We start from the raw sequence: 15232 nt of genomic DNA, 5'->3' as shown, positions 1-15232 counted from the left end.
TAGCCAGATGTATTGTTCGCTACGCCAGTGGCGATTTTCTTGAACAGTGTTTATCTTATGGGTATGTAACGAAAAAGTTTCTTTCGTTGATTAAAGAAAATATGCGTTTCCATATCCCATATACGATGATTAAAAATTCTGAGTTTCCAGGCATCTATCGATCCCTACAAGTTTGAGTCGATTGTGCGTCATGAACTTTCGGGGTGGGTTTCTTAAAAATGGTGTGGTGGGGGTATTGAGTGAAATATCTCAGACTTTTTCAATTTAGGTTTTACAGGAGCGATCTACTAAACATGGGCTAGATCAGTTGGCCGTATCTTAGCCCTTCCGTTTGTTAGTGATTTTCCCTGAGAATATTCGCAAGCTGTATTGTGGGCAATGTTGTGGGTACTGGAACGGACGGAACATATCTGTACTGAGAAATTTAGCCTCTACTCTCACTCCATGAGTGCCCTTATTCTATACAACACATGTGTCCAAAAGACACATACACCAAGAACATTTAAGGCTCCCTTCTCTACCTACAGAACCTTGGGAAGGAGGTGTCATTCGGCTGACTACTAGGGCACAAGGTAATTCAGGGAAATCAATTTAGTGGCTATGACTATCAAGAAAGCGCGTATCCCAAATCCCGAAGTTCAGTGTGCCATCCCTCTACATACAGGAAAGTCCTCATTGTATACAAGGCTTGGAAAGGATCCAGACTCGTGTTACTGAATGGTACATAATTGGAAATTCTCACTCGAACGTGCGAAAACACGAATTCTTTGAAGAGTTTCGAGGTTGCCGGATTGGGCGGGGTTTAGCGACGTTCCCTGTTCCGTTGAAATAGTTACCATGAATACTGGATCTTACCATCCAAGATAACTCATTAGGGTATATTCAGTCCCTGCCCCACTGAAGTAGTTATTATGAATCCCGGATCTTACCATGCCATACAACTCATTAGGGTAGCATTCAAGTACATTGTTGCTCAAAGTTGGTACAATGTTAATGAAGGACTGCACAGAAGTGTTGGAGTCTTTCGACGTATAACTTTTCAGATGCTCTGCATTCAAGATGTTATGGAGGTAACATAGATCTCTGTGTACGGTTGGATGATGGATATCCGCTGGATATATGCTTTTTACTCGTAAGTGCTGCAATATAAACAGGGATAGCGACATGCGGTAGTATCACATGCACAAAATATAAAAGCGTAGTGCGTTGGCGAAGCTGTTATTTGTACTGGGATTATTCATGTGAAAAGGTTTCGACGTGATTATGGTCGCACGAGGGCAATTAAGACACTTTGAACGTGGACTGGTAGTCGGAGCTAGACACATGAGACCATTTGGGAAATCGTTAGGAAATTCAATATTCCGAGATACATAGTGTCAAGAGTGTGATTCAAATGGCTCTGAGCACTATGGGGCTTAACTTCTGAGGTCATCAGTCCCCTAGAACTTAGAACTACTTAAACCTAACTAACCTAAGGACATCACACACATCCATGCCCGAGGCAGGATTCGAACCTGCGACCGTAGTGGTCGTGCGGTTCCAGACTGTGGCGCCTAGAACCGCTAGGCCACCGAGGCCGGTGTCAAAAGTGTGCCAGGAATACCAAATTTGAGGCATTATCTCTTTATCACGAACATCGCAGTGCCCAACGGACTTCACATAACGACCGACAGCAGCGACGTTCGCTTGTAGTTGTCAGTGCTAACAGACAATCACCACTGTATGAAATAAGCGCAAAAATTAATGTGGGACGCACAGCAAAAGAATCCGTTAAGGCAATGTGGAGAAATTTTGCGTTAATGTGCTATGCTAGCAGACTACTGACTCGAGTGCCTTTGATAACAGCACGATATTGCCTGCAGTGCCTTTACCGGATTTGTGACCGTATCTTTTGGAACCTACACGACTGGAAAACCATGCCTGTTCAGATAAGCACGGATTTCAGTTGGCACGAGCTGATGGTAGGGTTAGTATGTGGTGCAGACTCCATGAAGCCATGAAACCAAGTTTTCAACAAGGCACTGTGCAAGCTTGGTGGTGGCACCATAATGTGTGGTCTGTGTTTAAATGGAATGGACCGGATCCTCTGGTCGAACTGAACATCTTAGAGACCATTTGCAACCATTGATGGACTTCATGTTCCCAAACAACGATGTCATGCCACTGGACCACAGTTGTTTGCGATTGGTTTGAAGAACATTGTGGACTGTTTGAGCCAGTGATCGCCCGACGTCACTCCCATCGAACATTAATGCGACATAATCGAGAGATCAGTTCGTGTGCAAAATCCTTCTCCAGCAAGACTTTCGCAATTATGGACGGCTCAATTTTTATGCATGGACGGCTCAATATTTCTGAATGGGACTTCAAATGACTTGCCGAGTCAACGCAATGTCGGGTTGCTGCATTACACCAGACAAATGGTGGTCCGACACGATATTAGGAGGTATCCCTTAGCTTCTGTCATCTCAGCGTAATCCACTCATCAAAAAAGCATATTTCCAAATTACTCACCAATAATGAATTTGGACGTTCCTTTTATGTTTATACAGGAAGGTGGTTGTGTACATAAGGCGAATTCGTTCATCATTGCCACTCCGCCTCATCAGGGTCATGCAATTGCGGCTTGTAAACAAACGCAGTACGCCAGAGCTGAGTTCTTGTGAATCCACTGTTGTCCGTGTGCCTTGTAGTGTGGCACAGTACGTCACAACAGGCTCTCTGTGGCAGACCGTATCTAAATCATCGGGGAGAAAACAAGAGACAAGCTGACGTTGCGGATATTGTTCGCGTTAATCAGTGTGGTGTCTCCAGATGGTGGAAAAAATTCCAGGAAACGCATTCAGGGGCGGATTGACATCGCGAAATCTGTCCACGCAAAACTGCAGCTGCTCAGGACCGCTTTGTGAAGGTATCTGCACGGAGACACCCTACAAAGACAGCGACTACTCTGCGCCACAAGCTTCGAGATGCAACAGGGTTACCGGAAGTACCCAAACTGTGTGCAACAAACTTCATGGTGGAGAGTTGTACAGCTGAAGACCTCTCAAGACTCCACCACTGCGTCCACGTCGCAGGGGTGCTCGTGTAAGATGGGCTGGAGCAAATGAACATTGGACACCAGACCAATGGACCTAATCGCTGTTTGTAGACGAAGTGCGAATAGGCTTGCATCCAGACGACGATTCTGTTCGCATATGGGGGCGACCAGGGAAGACCAGTCATCCATCAATGGTGTGGCACGTCGCCAACGATCTGATGGCTCAATCATATTCTGGCAGGTACCATGTATGACAGCCGCACAACACTCCTTGCAATTGAAGGCAACATGATTGCTGCAATGTATGAAAACAGCGTTCTCCAACCCATAGTCAGTGGTTTTGCAGAAACTGTAGGGAAAAGGTTCGCTGTACGGGACGATGACACCTGTCCTCGTCGTACTGGCAGTGTGAAGGTATCTGACACGATGTAGGATCAGAAGAATGGATTGGCCAGCATGCTCACCGTATATGAATTGGATTGAGAATGGATGGAGGTTGCTCATAAGAGTGATAGAGTGATTTCTAGTTGTTAATTAACCTTCATTACCGATTAAAGCTCTTAGGAATGCTGCCATTGTGGAGTGGAGAAAATGTCTCAAGAGGCCTGCAATGAGTCGTTACTGAGCATGCCCCGTAGCATTCAAGAATGCCTGAGGATTCGTGGAGGATCTACACGTTATTGAACAGTGCACAGAATACACAATGTATGTTTTTTGATATTGTGGGACACTGCAAAGTTCTTGTTTTTTTGTTTTTTTTCAAAAATGTCCCTTTTTCCTCTCATAATCGATTTAAAGGAAACGTATAGTTTTCTTTTGCGTAATATTCTGTATTATCAAAAACAGAGTGTAAGACATCAATCTCATTTCAAGGTATGAGAAACAAATAAGGAAACTTTTTTGGTGGGTGTATACAATGTACTGTTTTGATGCAGGTGTAGCGTACAGTATCCTCACTGTTGAGATAGGGCATGATGCTTGGTTGATAGATGATAGGCTGGAAGTGACAGCAATAAGGTGCGGTTAGTAAACTCAACTACCCAGCCCTGGCGTTCCTCCTTCTGGACACTGACGGAGATGAAGGCCTTCACACTCGCCTCAGAATTGAGCACAGCCTGATAACACTAGACTTCCTGCTCTGGTGGGTGGCTGTCCAATGTGAGACATTGAAAAATAAATGTTCTGTTGGAGTAGATAACATCTCTAACAAGTTATTAAAACAATGTGGAGCAGTTACAGCTGATGTTTTGAGTCACATATGTAATGCATCACTGACTAAGGGTATTTTTCCAGACAGGTCAAAATATGACATTGTCAGGCCTCTCTACAAAAAGGGGGAAACCACAGAAGTCAATAATTACCGGCCAGTATCCTTGCTTCCAGCATTTTCAAAAGTCTTTGAGAAAGTAATGTACTAAAGAGTGGTTAGCCATCTCAACAGTAATGGGATACTTAGTAAATCACAGTTCGGATTTCAGAAATGCTGTTCCACTGAGACAACAGTATACAATTTCACTGTACACATAATAGAGTCTTTAAATAGTGAAATGTCACCAGTAGGAATATTGTGCTACTTATCCAAAGCATTCATTGTGTGAACCATGACATTGTTAGAGAAATTACAATATTATGGTATAAATGGAACAGCATATGAGTGGGCTAAGTCATATCTACAGAACAGGAAGCAAAAAGTCTCTTTATATGCTTCAAGTGATTCAAAGGAATTTGCCACTTCATCTAACTGGGTTGAAATTACATTAGGTGTTCCACAAGGTTCGATCATGGGTCTCCTCCTGTTCTTGATATATGTGAATGATCTCCCTTCTTTTGTGAAACAAACTGCTGAACTGACACTGTTCGCTGATGATACAAGCATAATTATTAATCCAGTAAAAGTAAGTCCGACAGAAAATTATACAAATAAGGTCTTTGGAAAAGTTATTGATTTTCTGCGAATAAGCTTGCTCTGAACTTTGAAAAAACACAGTACATCCAATTTTCTGCTGCAAAAAGTATAATTCCTTCAATAAACATAACACATAAAAGAAGTCAGTAGCAAGTGTAGAGCATACTAACTTTTTGGGTGTACATATAAATGAGAATCTTAATTGGAAAATTCATATGATGGATCTCCTAAAGCGACTAGGTTCAGCAACGTTTGCAATCAGAATAATTGCCGATTTTCAGGATGTAGAAATTAGTAAGCTAACATACTCTGCATACTTCCACTCTCTGATGTCATATGGAATAATATTCTGGGGCAACTCAACTCTTAGGCAGAATGTATTCACTGCTCAAAAGAAAGTAGTTAGAATAATGTGTGGGGTTCATAGTCGCACATCTTGTAGGCATCTGTTTAAAAGGTTAGGAATTCTTGCAACTGCTTCACAGTACATTTACTCAGTAATGAAATTTTTTCTCAGCAACATGGACCAGTTTAAAATCAACAGCGACATTCATGACTACAATACCAGAAAAAAGAAAGACCTACACTGTGCTTTACTTAACCTATCTTTGGCACAGAAAGGGGTAAAATATGCTGCTGTAAAACTTTTTGATAAATTACCAGATGAAATAAAATGTCTGACAGACAGCAGTAATAGTTTCAAAAACAAACTGAAATCATACCTCCTTGACAACTCCTTCTATACCATAGATGAATTCTTGAATATGAGTAAATAAATCTGGGGATATAAACAAACTGAAATCATACCTCCGTGACAACTCCTTTTATACCATAGATGAATTCTTGAATATGAGCAAATAAATCAGGGGATATAATATATGAGATATGAGTTTTGTGCCATTTAAGGGAATGGGATAGAGAATAGCAATATTTAGGTATAACACTATAATGTAAAAAAAAAAAAAAAACAAACTTGTTTCCTGTACGTGTTTCTTGTGCATTTGACACGTTCCACATCATAACGGTTTTTCCGTGCTATTGATCAATGGAACACGTAACTAACTAGCAAAAGAGCAGTGAATGGTTTATCAGATGATGTGTCCTATGTTTTAGCATGTAATGAGACAAGTGTGGTGAAACTTTGAAGATCTTGTGAACCGTCTGACTTTCTCCTTTATACAAGCCTAGAAATTAAAATTAGGGGAGCAAATTTTTGTACAGAGATAGAAGGGAGCGTAACGAACAACATACTAAAAATCCTGACAAGTGATGGTGGAGTTGGGAGGGCATTTAAAGGTTACTTTTTTACGGCTTTTCTCGATTGTCTTGAAAACCGCAGCTTCTAGCGAAAATGTTTCTTAATACAAAATTAAACTACATTATATTGCATACAAAACAGTTTCTTAAAATTTTTAATCTAGGACTAATAGTTACTGCGTTGCAGGGGATGGAAAAATCTGATTACTAAAAATGTTTTAATGGTATAAAATTAATGTATATTGTTAGATAACGTGGGTTAAGAACAAATATTAAATTTTTGTACTGCATATAAGTGCAGTAGAACCGTATTAGTGGATAAACTGTATTTTGGGAGTGGAGGTTAGAAACATGAGGGAAGATAGGTCGCCAGATTGTGGTCATACACTTCCTCCTTCGTGCTGTCTACCACACTGAAGAGTCTGTCCCAAGAGTATCATGCTGTCAGTACGTATTTGACAATCTCAATTTGTCTCCACTATCTATAGTGTTTATTAACCTTACGGAAAAACCCTAAGAACTTATGGAACAACCTAATACATTACGACACTTATTGTAATAGTTGGCCAGCCGGGGTGGCCGTGCAGTTCTAGGCGCTTCAGTTCGGAACCGCCCTGCTGCTACGGTCGCAGGTTCGAATCCTGCCTCGGGCATGGATGTGTGTGATGTCCTTAGGTTAGTTAGGTTTAAGTAATTCTAAGTCTAGGGGACTGATGACCTCAAGGTGTTAAGTCCCATAGTGCTTAGAGCCATTTGAACCATTTTTCTTTAACCTACAGAGGAGCAGGTATGTAATCATAGACGTGTCACATTATCAGTATCCATTCACAGTGATTTGAGTACGTATTTTCGTCTCTAATTGTTTTTGTCATGTAAATTTTGTTAATTATTACATAAGGTAGTCTCACTTCCATCTTTAATTAGCAACCAACCGTCATACCTGAGTTGTTATCCTCATAAGTGCAATTAATATCACACTCTACCGTGCTGATTACTCCCGTTGTGTTTAGCGAAATTCCTTCTCCTGTCAGCCCACGGCTACTTCCAGAACCGCTGCAGACCTCGCTGACCTTGACTGCAGATCCCGTTGCCCCCCCAGGGACCCACCCCCTCCCCCTTTACCTCCCGGCCGCTTTCACTGCACAGAACTGGGAGGACACTCCCTCACCCCCCCCCCCCCCCCGCCCCCCACCTTCACACGCATTCCGCATTCCTCATGCCAGACCCTCACCGCTAACCACAACCCGCAAACATCGGTCGGGACTCTGCAGCCTCCTCGGGCAATCAACACCCAAACGCACCAAGCTGCATATTGCACATGCAAATGTCCAATCTCTGCCAGCTCACTCGACGAGTTCAAATATATATTTCAAACTATTGATATACAGGTAATACTTTTGTCAGAGACTTGGCTCAAACCAAGTATTCCCACAACTTCCGTAAACCTAGATGGCTATATCTTTCTCAGGCACGACAGATGCAACAGACGAGGGGGCGGCGTAGGGGCGTACATACGCTCTGATTTGTCACCTACTGTACTACATACATCAGACAACAATGTAGATAAACAAGAGGAATATATGTTCATACAGACCAAATCTCTTAACAGAAAGTGCTTAATATGTGCCCTTTACAAACCTCCTAAAGTAGGTGGGTTCGCCTGCTTCGAAACTGCCCTCTCTAGTCTCAAATCGTCATATGAACATGTAATTATAGCAGGTGACACTAACATTAATTTTCTGTGCAATAGTCCTTTCACTGGGAAATTTGAGAGGATGCTTTCTTCCTCAAATATGACGCTACTTCAGCTGGCACCTACTCATCACACGACTACCAGTCACACTTTCATAGATATATTCGCAACGAAATCTCCAAACAGAATAATCCGCACCTCTCAAATATCTGCGCCTGGCATGTCTGCCCATGACATAATTTTCATGACGTATTCACTAGAATGTCCTAGAAAGTAACAAAAACTGTCTACATACCGAGACCTCAAACGCATAAATTTGCCTGAACTCGAAACTGAGGCACAAGAAATAGTTGGGGGATGACCTCTACTCCCCTAATGGACATAAACCACAAACTCCAGGATTTCACTAGCGAAATTACTCAACTATATGACAAATATGCTCCAATAAAGACCAGAAAAGTAAAAAGAAAACCTGCACCGTGGTTGACTGATGAACTAAAATAGCTCATGAATCTCAGAGACGCTGCACATCGAGCATAAAAGATACACCCTACAACTGAAAATCATACTGTATAGAAGCAGAAACGAAACAAAGTCAGTCAAGCGGTGAGAAACGCTAAGCACAGGCATGCCTTTACATCAGCTAACAATAGATGTAGACCAGCTATCCTGTGGAAAAATCTCCGTAGTCTCGGTTTAGGCAAAATAAAAGTTGCAGAAAATCCCATGGTCCCAGCTGAAGAACTAAACCGATTCTTCATATTACCTACAACCACAATTGAACCGCAAAAAAACAGAGAATCATTGATTACTTCATGGAGATGACCGACTGTAGCAAAGAAAAATTCTATCTACAGCACGTCACTTGCAGTACTGTCAAGAAAGCCATAATGCGGATTAGATCAGCATCTACTGGACATGATGGCATCACTATCCAGATGGTAAAACTTATTATTGATCGACTACTGCCCTCTATAACAGACATTTCCAACGATTCATTAATCACAAGTGTTTTCCCTGAGGCCTGGAAACTGGAACAAATTAAGCCACTGACTAAAAAGGACATCGCCACAGCACCCTCTGACTACCGCCCCATCTGCCTTCTTCCTGCACTATCAAAGGCCTTAGAATATATAGTCCATGACCAGCTCACCAACTACCTAACTACTAACAACCTACTAGACGAATACTAATCAGGTTTCTGTAAACATCGAAGCACAACATCCGCACTGATAAAGGTGACAGATGACCTGAAACTTGCCATGGACAGACAAGAAGCGACTACCATTTGCTTGTTAGATTTCAGCAAAGCATTTGATACTGTCGACTTCGACATCTTACTAGCCAAACTTAGCGGTCTAAATTTCTCACCAAGTGCAGAGCAGTGGTTTCGCTCATACATGACGTCCCGTCCGGGAATATAAAATCACAATGGCGGCAGCTAGTGTCAGGCGTTCCCCAAGGTTCAGTATTAGTTACTATACTCTTCTCCCTGTATGTCAATGATGTGTCATCGGTTCTGACCTATTGCAAATATATGTATGCAGATGACCTTCAGTTGTATCTAAGTGCGAAACCAAGCAATCTTAAGAAAGCTATTGAAAATTTCAATACTGACCTCGATGCACTATCAAAATGGGCACAGGACCTAGGACTAAAACTAAATCCATCTAAAACCCAAGCGGTACTTGTTGGTCACTCTAAGCTCATTAGCCCAAAACATCGGGAATCCGTACCATCTCTTATCCTTAATGGAACAAATATTACTTCTCTCCCTCAGCAAAGAGTCTGGGAGGAATAATAGATGAAAATCTAAATTGGACAGAGCATGTAACTGCAGTGTGCAAAAAAGCGTCTGCATCCCTTCATGTCCTACAAAAATATAAAAAACTCTTCCCTTTCGATCTGAAAAAGAAATAAGTACAAATGCTTATACTCCCAATCATTGACTACAGCGATATTATCCTACCAGGCCCCTCTCTGGGAAATTCGCGACGTCTGGAACTGGTCATGAATGCCTGCTTCCGATATATATGTGACGTTCGACTTTTTGATCACATTTCACCGGCATATGCAAAATTGCCCTGGCTGCGTGCAGACAAACGCAGAGATTTCCACACACACTCTCTCTCATCTACTGCCTTATAAATGTACACTGTCCCTCATAACACTCCTGGTCCTTAACGCTTATGTCGGAACAACATGACAGAAACACGTTTCCATCGTAATAAAATCCTATGTTCCACTGCATCGCTGAGTCACCTTCGCGAAGTCCTTTACAGTAGCGGGAACTCGACTCTGGAATAACCTCCCTCGTTATGTTAGAGAACTTTAAAACATGTCCGACTTCAAAAAACAGTTATATCTACTTAAGCAACAGAAATGCCTTCGTCTGTAGATGAATGCACTTCACCTCATTACTTCCCTCTTTCCCCCTCCTTAAATCTCCCTTCCCCAAACCTCGCTATACTAGTAAACATCTACTTTACACACCAAGATATTAATTTACATCTGCACAAATCTTCATTACTATTGCCAATTTTTCTCATGTTTATCATTATTATTTGATTTTTTACTGTTATTATTATTGCTTTTATCATAATTTGTATGTATAACACCTGTTGTAAAAATACTGCCAGCATTTACTTTATTAGGTCTTAGTCATTACTCTTCATTCATATTGTCACTAGAGTAATCCAATGTTCTTATTTAAACTATTGTCATGATGTAACTCTGATGTGTGAAATGCTGCATGTGTGGAACACTGGTCCGATGTAAGAGAGGCTCTGATAGCCCGAATCTGATCAGGTTAAATAAATAAATAAAAATATTATCCGGTAGGTGAAAGCTGCCAGCTGGATGGAGAGAATCCATCAGAGAAGGTGCGCGTGCTGTGTGTGGTGATCACGCAGCCAGAGAACCACCGTGACAAGGCGCTCGCTGTCAAGGAGACGTGGGGACAACGGTGCTCGGAACTCCTCTTCTTCAGCTCTCAGCTGGGTAAGCCGCCTGCTCTGAACGACGCTCATCATCTGGCGTATGTCACATAAACACAGAAGAATCAGTCATCCCAGGCAGGGCCGCACTCACGACCATTTTGTTTTGGGCGGGGGGGAATCGGAAAGCTAATTTTATCTAGTATGACTTTACTGTAAATATAGATTCGATTGAACCTTTTAACAGAAAAGAGAAATGGACGGGAACTGATTTGCTGCAGCCCTACCCCCTCCCCCCCCCACCCTTCCGGATCACCCTGCACTGTAGCAAGATTCGTTGTTTATTGGTTTATTATTCGGTTACTGTTACAGAACTCAAGGATGGACTTCTCTCCCGCTAAGTTGGTTACTCTAAACGAAAATATCTGAAACATATAATTTATTTAACTTGGCAAGATTAGGGCCATCAGGCCCTCCCTTACATTTAACCAGGCATCCTACATATTGTGCGTTCATATGTTTTAGTAGGCATGTTAAACTACATATAGTAAAAGACATACACATACAGTTTATATTCGTAGATGATAAGTATTGCGATAATTAGACGTTATGATAAAGACAGATTTTAGATAGGAGTGCTAGCAGCGGTGTATATGAGGGAAACTCATGGTGGTGGTGATTGGTTTGCGGGCGCTCAACTGCGCGATCATCAGCGCCCGTACAAAGTCCCAATTTTTTACACTCTCCAATTTTTAACAATACAAAGTAGCCACTGTCACGGATGATGATGATGACGAAATGATGAGGCCAACACAGACACGCAGTTCCCGGGCAGAGAAAATGCCCACCTGGCTGGAATCGAACCCGGGATCCCATGATCCAGAGACAGCAGCGCTAGCCACTAGACCACGAGCTGCTGAAGGTGAAGGGAGGGGAACAACAAGAACGTGGTGAAACACACTTAAGAAAATATAAGGTAGAAGGAGATTGCGTGGCTAATGGAGATAGAAGAAGAGAAAGGAGCAAGATAGGAGGCACTAGCTTTGTTATTGGACAGAGGGTAAGATTGGCCGTGTACATTAATTTTGCGGAAAACGTTATGAGGGTGATAGCAGGAAATACTTCAACTTCTTAAAAGCAGCATGGATTATGTCATAAAGCTGCACCTGAAATTTTAGTTTTTTTTCTCGGAATTGGTTGGCTTTAGATGTACTTTCAATTTACCTGGGCTTCTCCCCAATTAATCACCTAGGTAGTGCCTACCCCTTATAAGATAATCATTTAATGCAATCTACCTAATTAGCGGAAACACGACTTTGAAATAAGGTCATGGGGACAAATTCCTCCCCCCCCCCCCACCCTATTGAATCGGTGGATAAGAATACTGTCCGATGTTATGATTATGAACAATCAGTGATCAAACCCTAGTTGGTATCATTTACAATTTCCATTTACCTCTAGTTGGAAACAGTGAGTTCGAACCTGGTATCATTTGTATGCTAGGCATTTTATAATTAGAATAGATATTAAGTAATGACGTTTTCTGTAGGCTTCGGAAGAGAGGTATTTTATATCTCGTTAAATAAGTCTTTCTGGTTTAGAAATTTTTATAGGTGGATAAAATTCTTAATGCAATTTTACTTTCGAAGAATTGAAATGAAAAATTAAAATGTTTTCATTATTCGCAATAAATCCATTGACTGGAGATGGTATGGTGAGCCTGTTTCTATCAACCATACAGTTGAAGAAAGGATGTAAAATAGTGAATGCGCCGGCTTACTAAAATGCGCTCTTAACTGAGAACAGACACACTTTATACCGAACAAACCGAAAATTTACTTCCAGTATCTAACTGGGTCGACAGGTGTCTTAGAAGCTGATCGATGAAAACTCTGTTACGTGACTTCGAGCTACTGTCTTCACTTTCTTACATGGTTTGAGGTGCTTGCTTTGATATCATTGGACGGGGCTTAAAGATCACTTTGATAGGTCTTTCCACTTTACGTAACCCTTCCTGCTAAAATCGTTCGGTATTTTCCTTTCCTATCGGAAAGGCATGGTACACAAGTTTTCGAACAAGAATTGTAACCTTCGGTCTATTCTGTTGTGTTCCGAAATAGCCCAGAAGCAGCAGTGTTGCACCTAAATTTTTCTTTACATGGCTAAGTATGGCACTGAGACTAGAGACAAAGCAAGTTAATTAGCTCAGACTTGCCCTTGCCCGATCTATTTTCAGCTGCACGGAAATCTTTACCCAGTTACAAACGTAGTAATGTTGTGAAACTGTTCGCCATATACTCTGCTCTAGAAGAGTTGAAGCCTTATATACACTGTAGCGCCAAAGAAACTGGTATAGACATGCATATTCAAATACAGAGATATGTAAACAACCACAACAGGGCGCTGCGGTCGGCAATGCCTATGTAAGTCAACGAGTGTCTGGTGCAGTTGTTAGAACGGTTGCTGCTGCTACAATGGCAGGTTATCAAGATTTAAGTCAGTTTGAACGTGATGTTATAGTCGGCGCACAGCATCTCCGAGGTAGCGATGAAGTTGGGATTTTCCCGTACGACCATTTCACAAGTGTAACGTAAATATCAGGATTCCGGTAAAACACCAAATCTCCGATATCGCTGCGGCCAGAAAAAGATCTTACAAGAACGCGACCAACGGCGACTGAATCGTTCAGCGTGACAGAAATGCAACCCTTCAGCAGATTTTTGCAGATTTCACTGTTGGGGCATCAGCAAGTGTGAACATGCGAACTATTCAATGAAACATCATTGATATGGGCTTTCAGAGCCGAAGGCCCACTCGTGCACCCTTGATGACTGCACTACACAAAGCTTTACACCTCGCCTGGGCCCGTCAACACTGACATTGGACTGTTGATGACTGTAAACGTGTTGCCTGGTCGTACGAGTCTCGTTTCAAACTGTATCGAGCGGATGGACATTTACGTGTATGGACACAACCTCATGAATCCATGGACCCTGCATGTCAACAGGGGACTTTCAGGCTGGTGGAGGCTCTGTAATGGCGTGGGGCGTGTTCAGTTGGAGTGACAGGGCACTCCAGATACGTCGAGATATGACTCTTGACATGTGACACGTACGTAAGCATCCTGTCTGATCACCTACACCCATTCATGTCCATTGTGCGTTCCGACGGACTTGGGCAGTTCCAGCAGGACAATGCTACACCCCATCCGTCCAGAATTGCTACAGAGTGACTCCAGGAACACTTATGAAAACACTTCCGTCCTCTACCAAACTCCCCAGACATGAACATTATTGAGCATATATGGGATGCCTTGCAATGTGCTGTTCAAAAGAGATCTCCACCCCCTTGTACTCTTACAGATTTATAGACAGCCCTGCAGTATTCTTGTGTCCGTTCCCTCCAGTACTACTACACATGTTAGTCGAGTCCATGCCACGTCGTGTTGCGGCACTTCTACGTGCTCGAGGTGGATGTGTATGATATTAGGCAGGTGTACCAATTTCGTTGGCCCTTCAGTGTATGAACACGTGGTCTCTATTCTTACTGACAGGTCTGTATGAACAGAGACCACGCATTCATCTAGGGAATCACTGTCCCGTGCATAGGCTGTCATCACACAAAACTATCAGCTGCATTCAGGGTCCAGGCGAATGGTGTCACATTGTGTTCAGCGATGAATGGTCTGCCCCAGGGAGTGCATATGAATGGTGTCACATTGCGTTCAGCGATGAACTGCAGTTCTTCACTAACCTGTATGACCATTGTTGGCGAGTATGGCGGAGATCTGGAAATGCACAAGTTCAGTGAGGGGAGCCGTCGGCTGTGACTTAAGGTCACAGCTGATAGTGAGTTAGAGAACTCTGAGAGCACAATGGTATGCCATGGGTATCCTGTGCCCTCATCTGTTACCACTCATGTGACAGTGTCATGGTGCCATTTTTCAACAGGACAAGATTCATCCACACGAGTGTGTTTTGCTTAATGTTGAGGTAGTCCTGCAGTCACCAAGATCCCCATATCTTTCATTGATAGAGCGTGTGTGGGACCATTGTAGACATCAACTCTGTCCCAGTGCCAGCATCCAGGAGATCAAGGACAAGTTAAAATAGTTGTGGAGCAGCTTGCCTCAGGAGAGGATACACCAACTTTATGCCACCCTTTCCAACTGGATCAGTGCATCCATGCAGGACAGAGGGGGTGTAACGACATGCTGATAAGTGTACTGAGACTTTATTTTTTTAAGATTTGATTCAATTTTTTAATCGCTGAGATAAGATCACACCCTATCGACCCACGAAGGTTCTATTTGTTTTTTGTCCCCTTTGGTTTACTTTACATTTTTTGTCTGACAGTAAAGTATCACCTCAACACGTTCAAAAAGAAATGAGCTGGAGGCA

At 42.4% G+C, this 15232-nt stretch overlaps 1 protein-coding gene across 1 annotated transcript in view; it reads left to right on the top strand.

Annotated features, from left to right (window-relative positions):
- Nucleotides 1–15232, top strand: part of LOC126428386 (uncharacterized) — a 220948-nt gene that overhangs the window by 32732 nt on the left and 172984 nt on the right. Inside the window, exon 3 of the mRNA XM_050090311.1 lies at nucleotides 10738–10896. Within this exon, the coding sequence (XP_049946268.1) occupies nucleotides 10738–10896 (159 nt within the window). The remainder of the gene's footprint in view (nucleotides 1–10737; nucleotides 10897–15232) is intronic.

Source organism: Schistocerca serialis, chromosome 12, assembly GCF_023864345.2.
Source record: "Schistocerca serialis cubense isolate TAMUIC-IGC-003099 chromosome 12, iqSchSeri2.2, whole genome shotgun sequence".
Taxonomy (NCBI): domain Eukaryota; kingdom Metazoa; phylum Arthropoda; class Insecta; order Orthoptera; family Acrididae; genus Schistocerca; species Schistocerca serialis.
The sequence above is the reverse complement of the archived record's forward strand: the minus strand, read 5'-3'. Positions and strand labels throughout refer to the sequence as shown.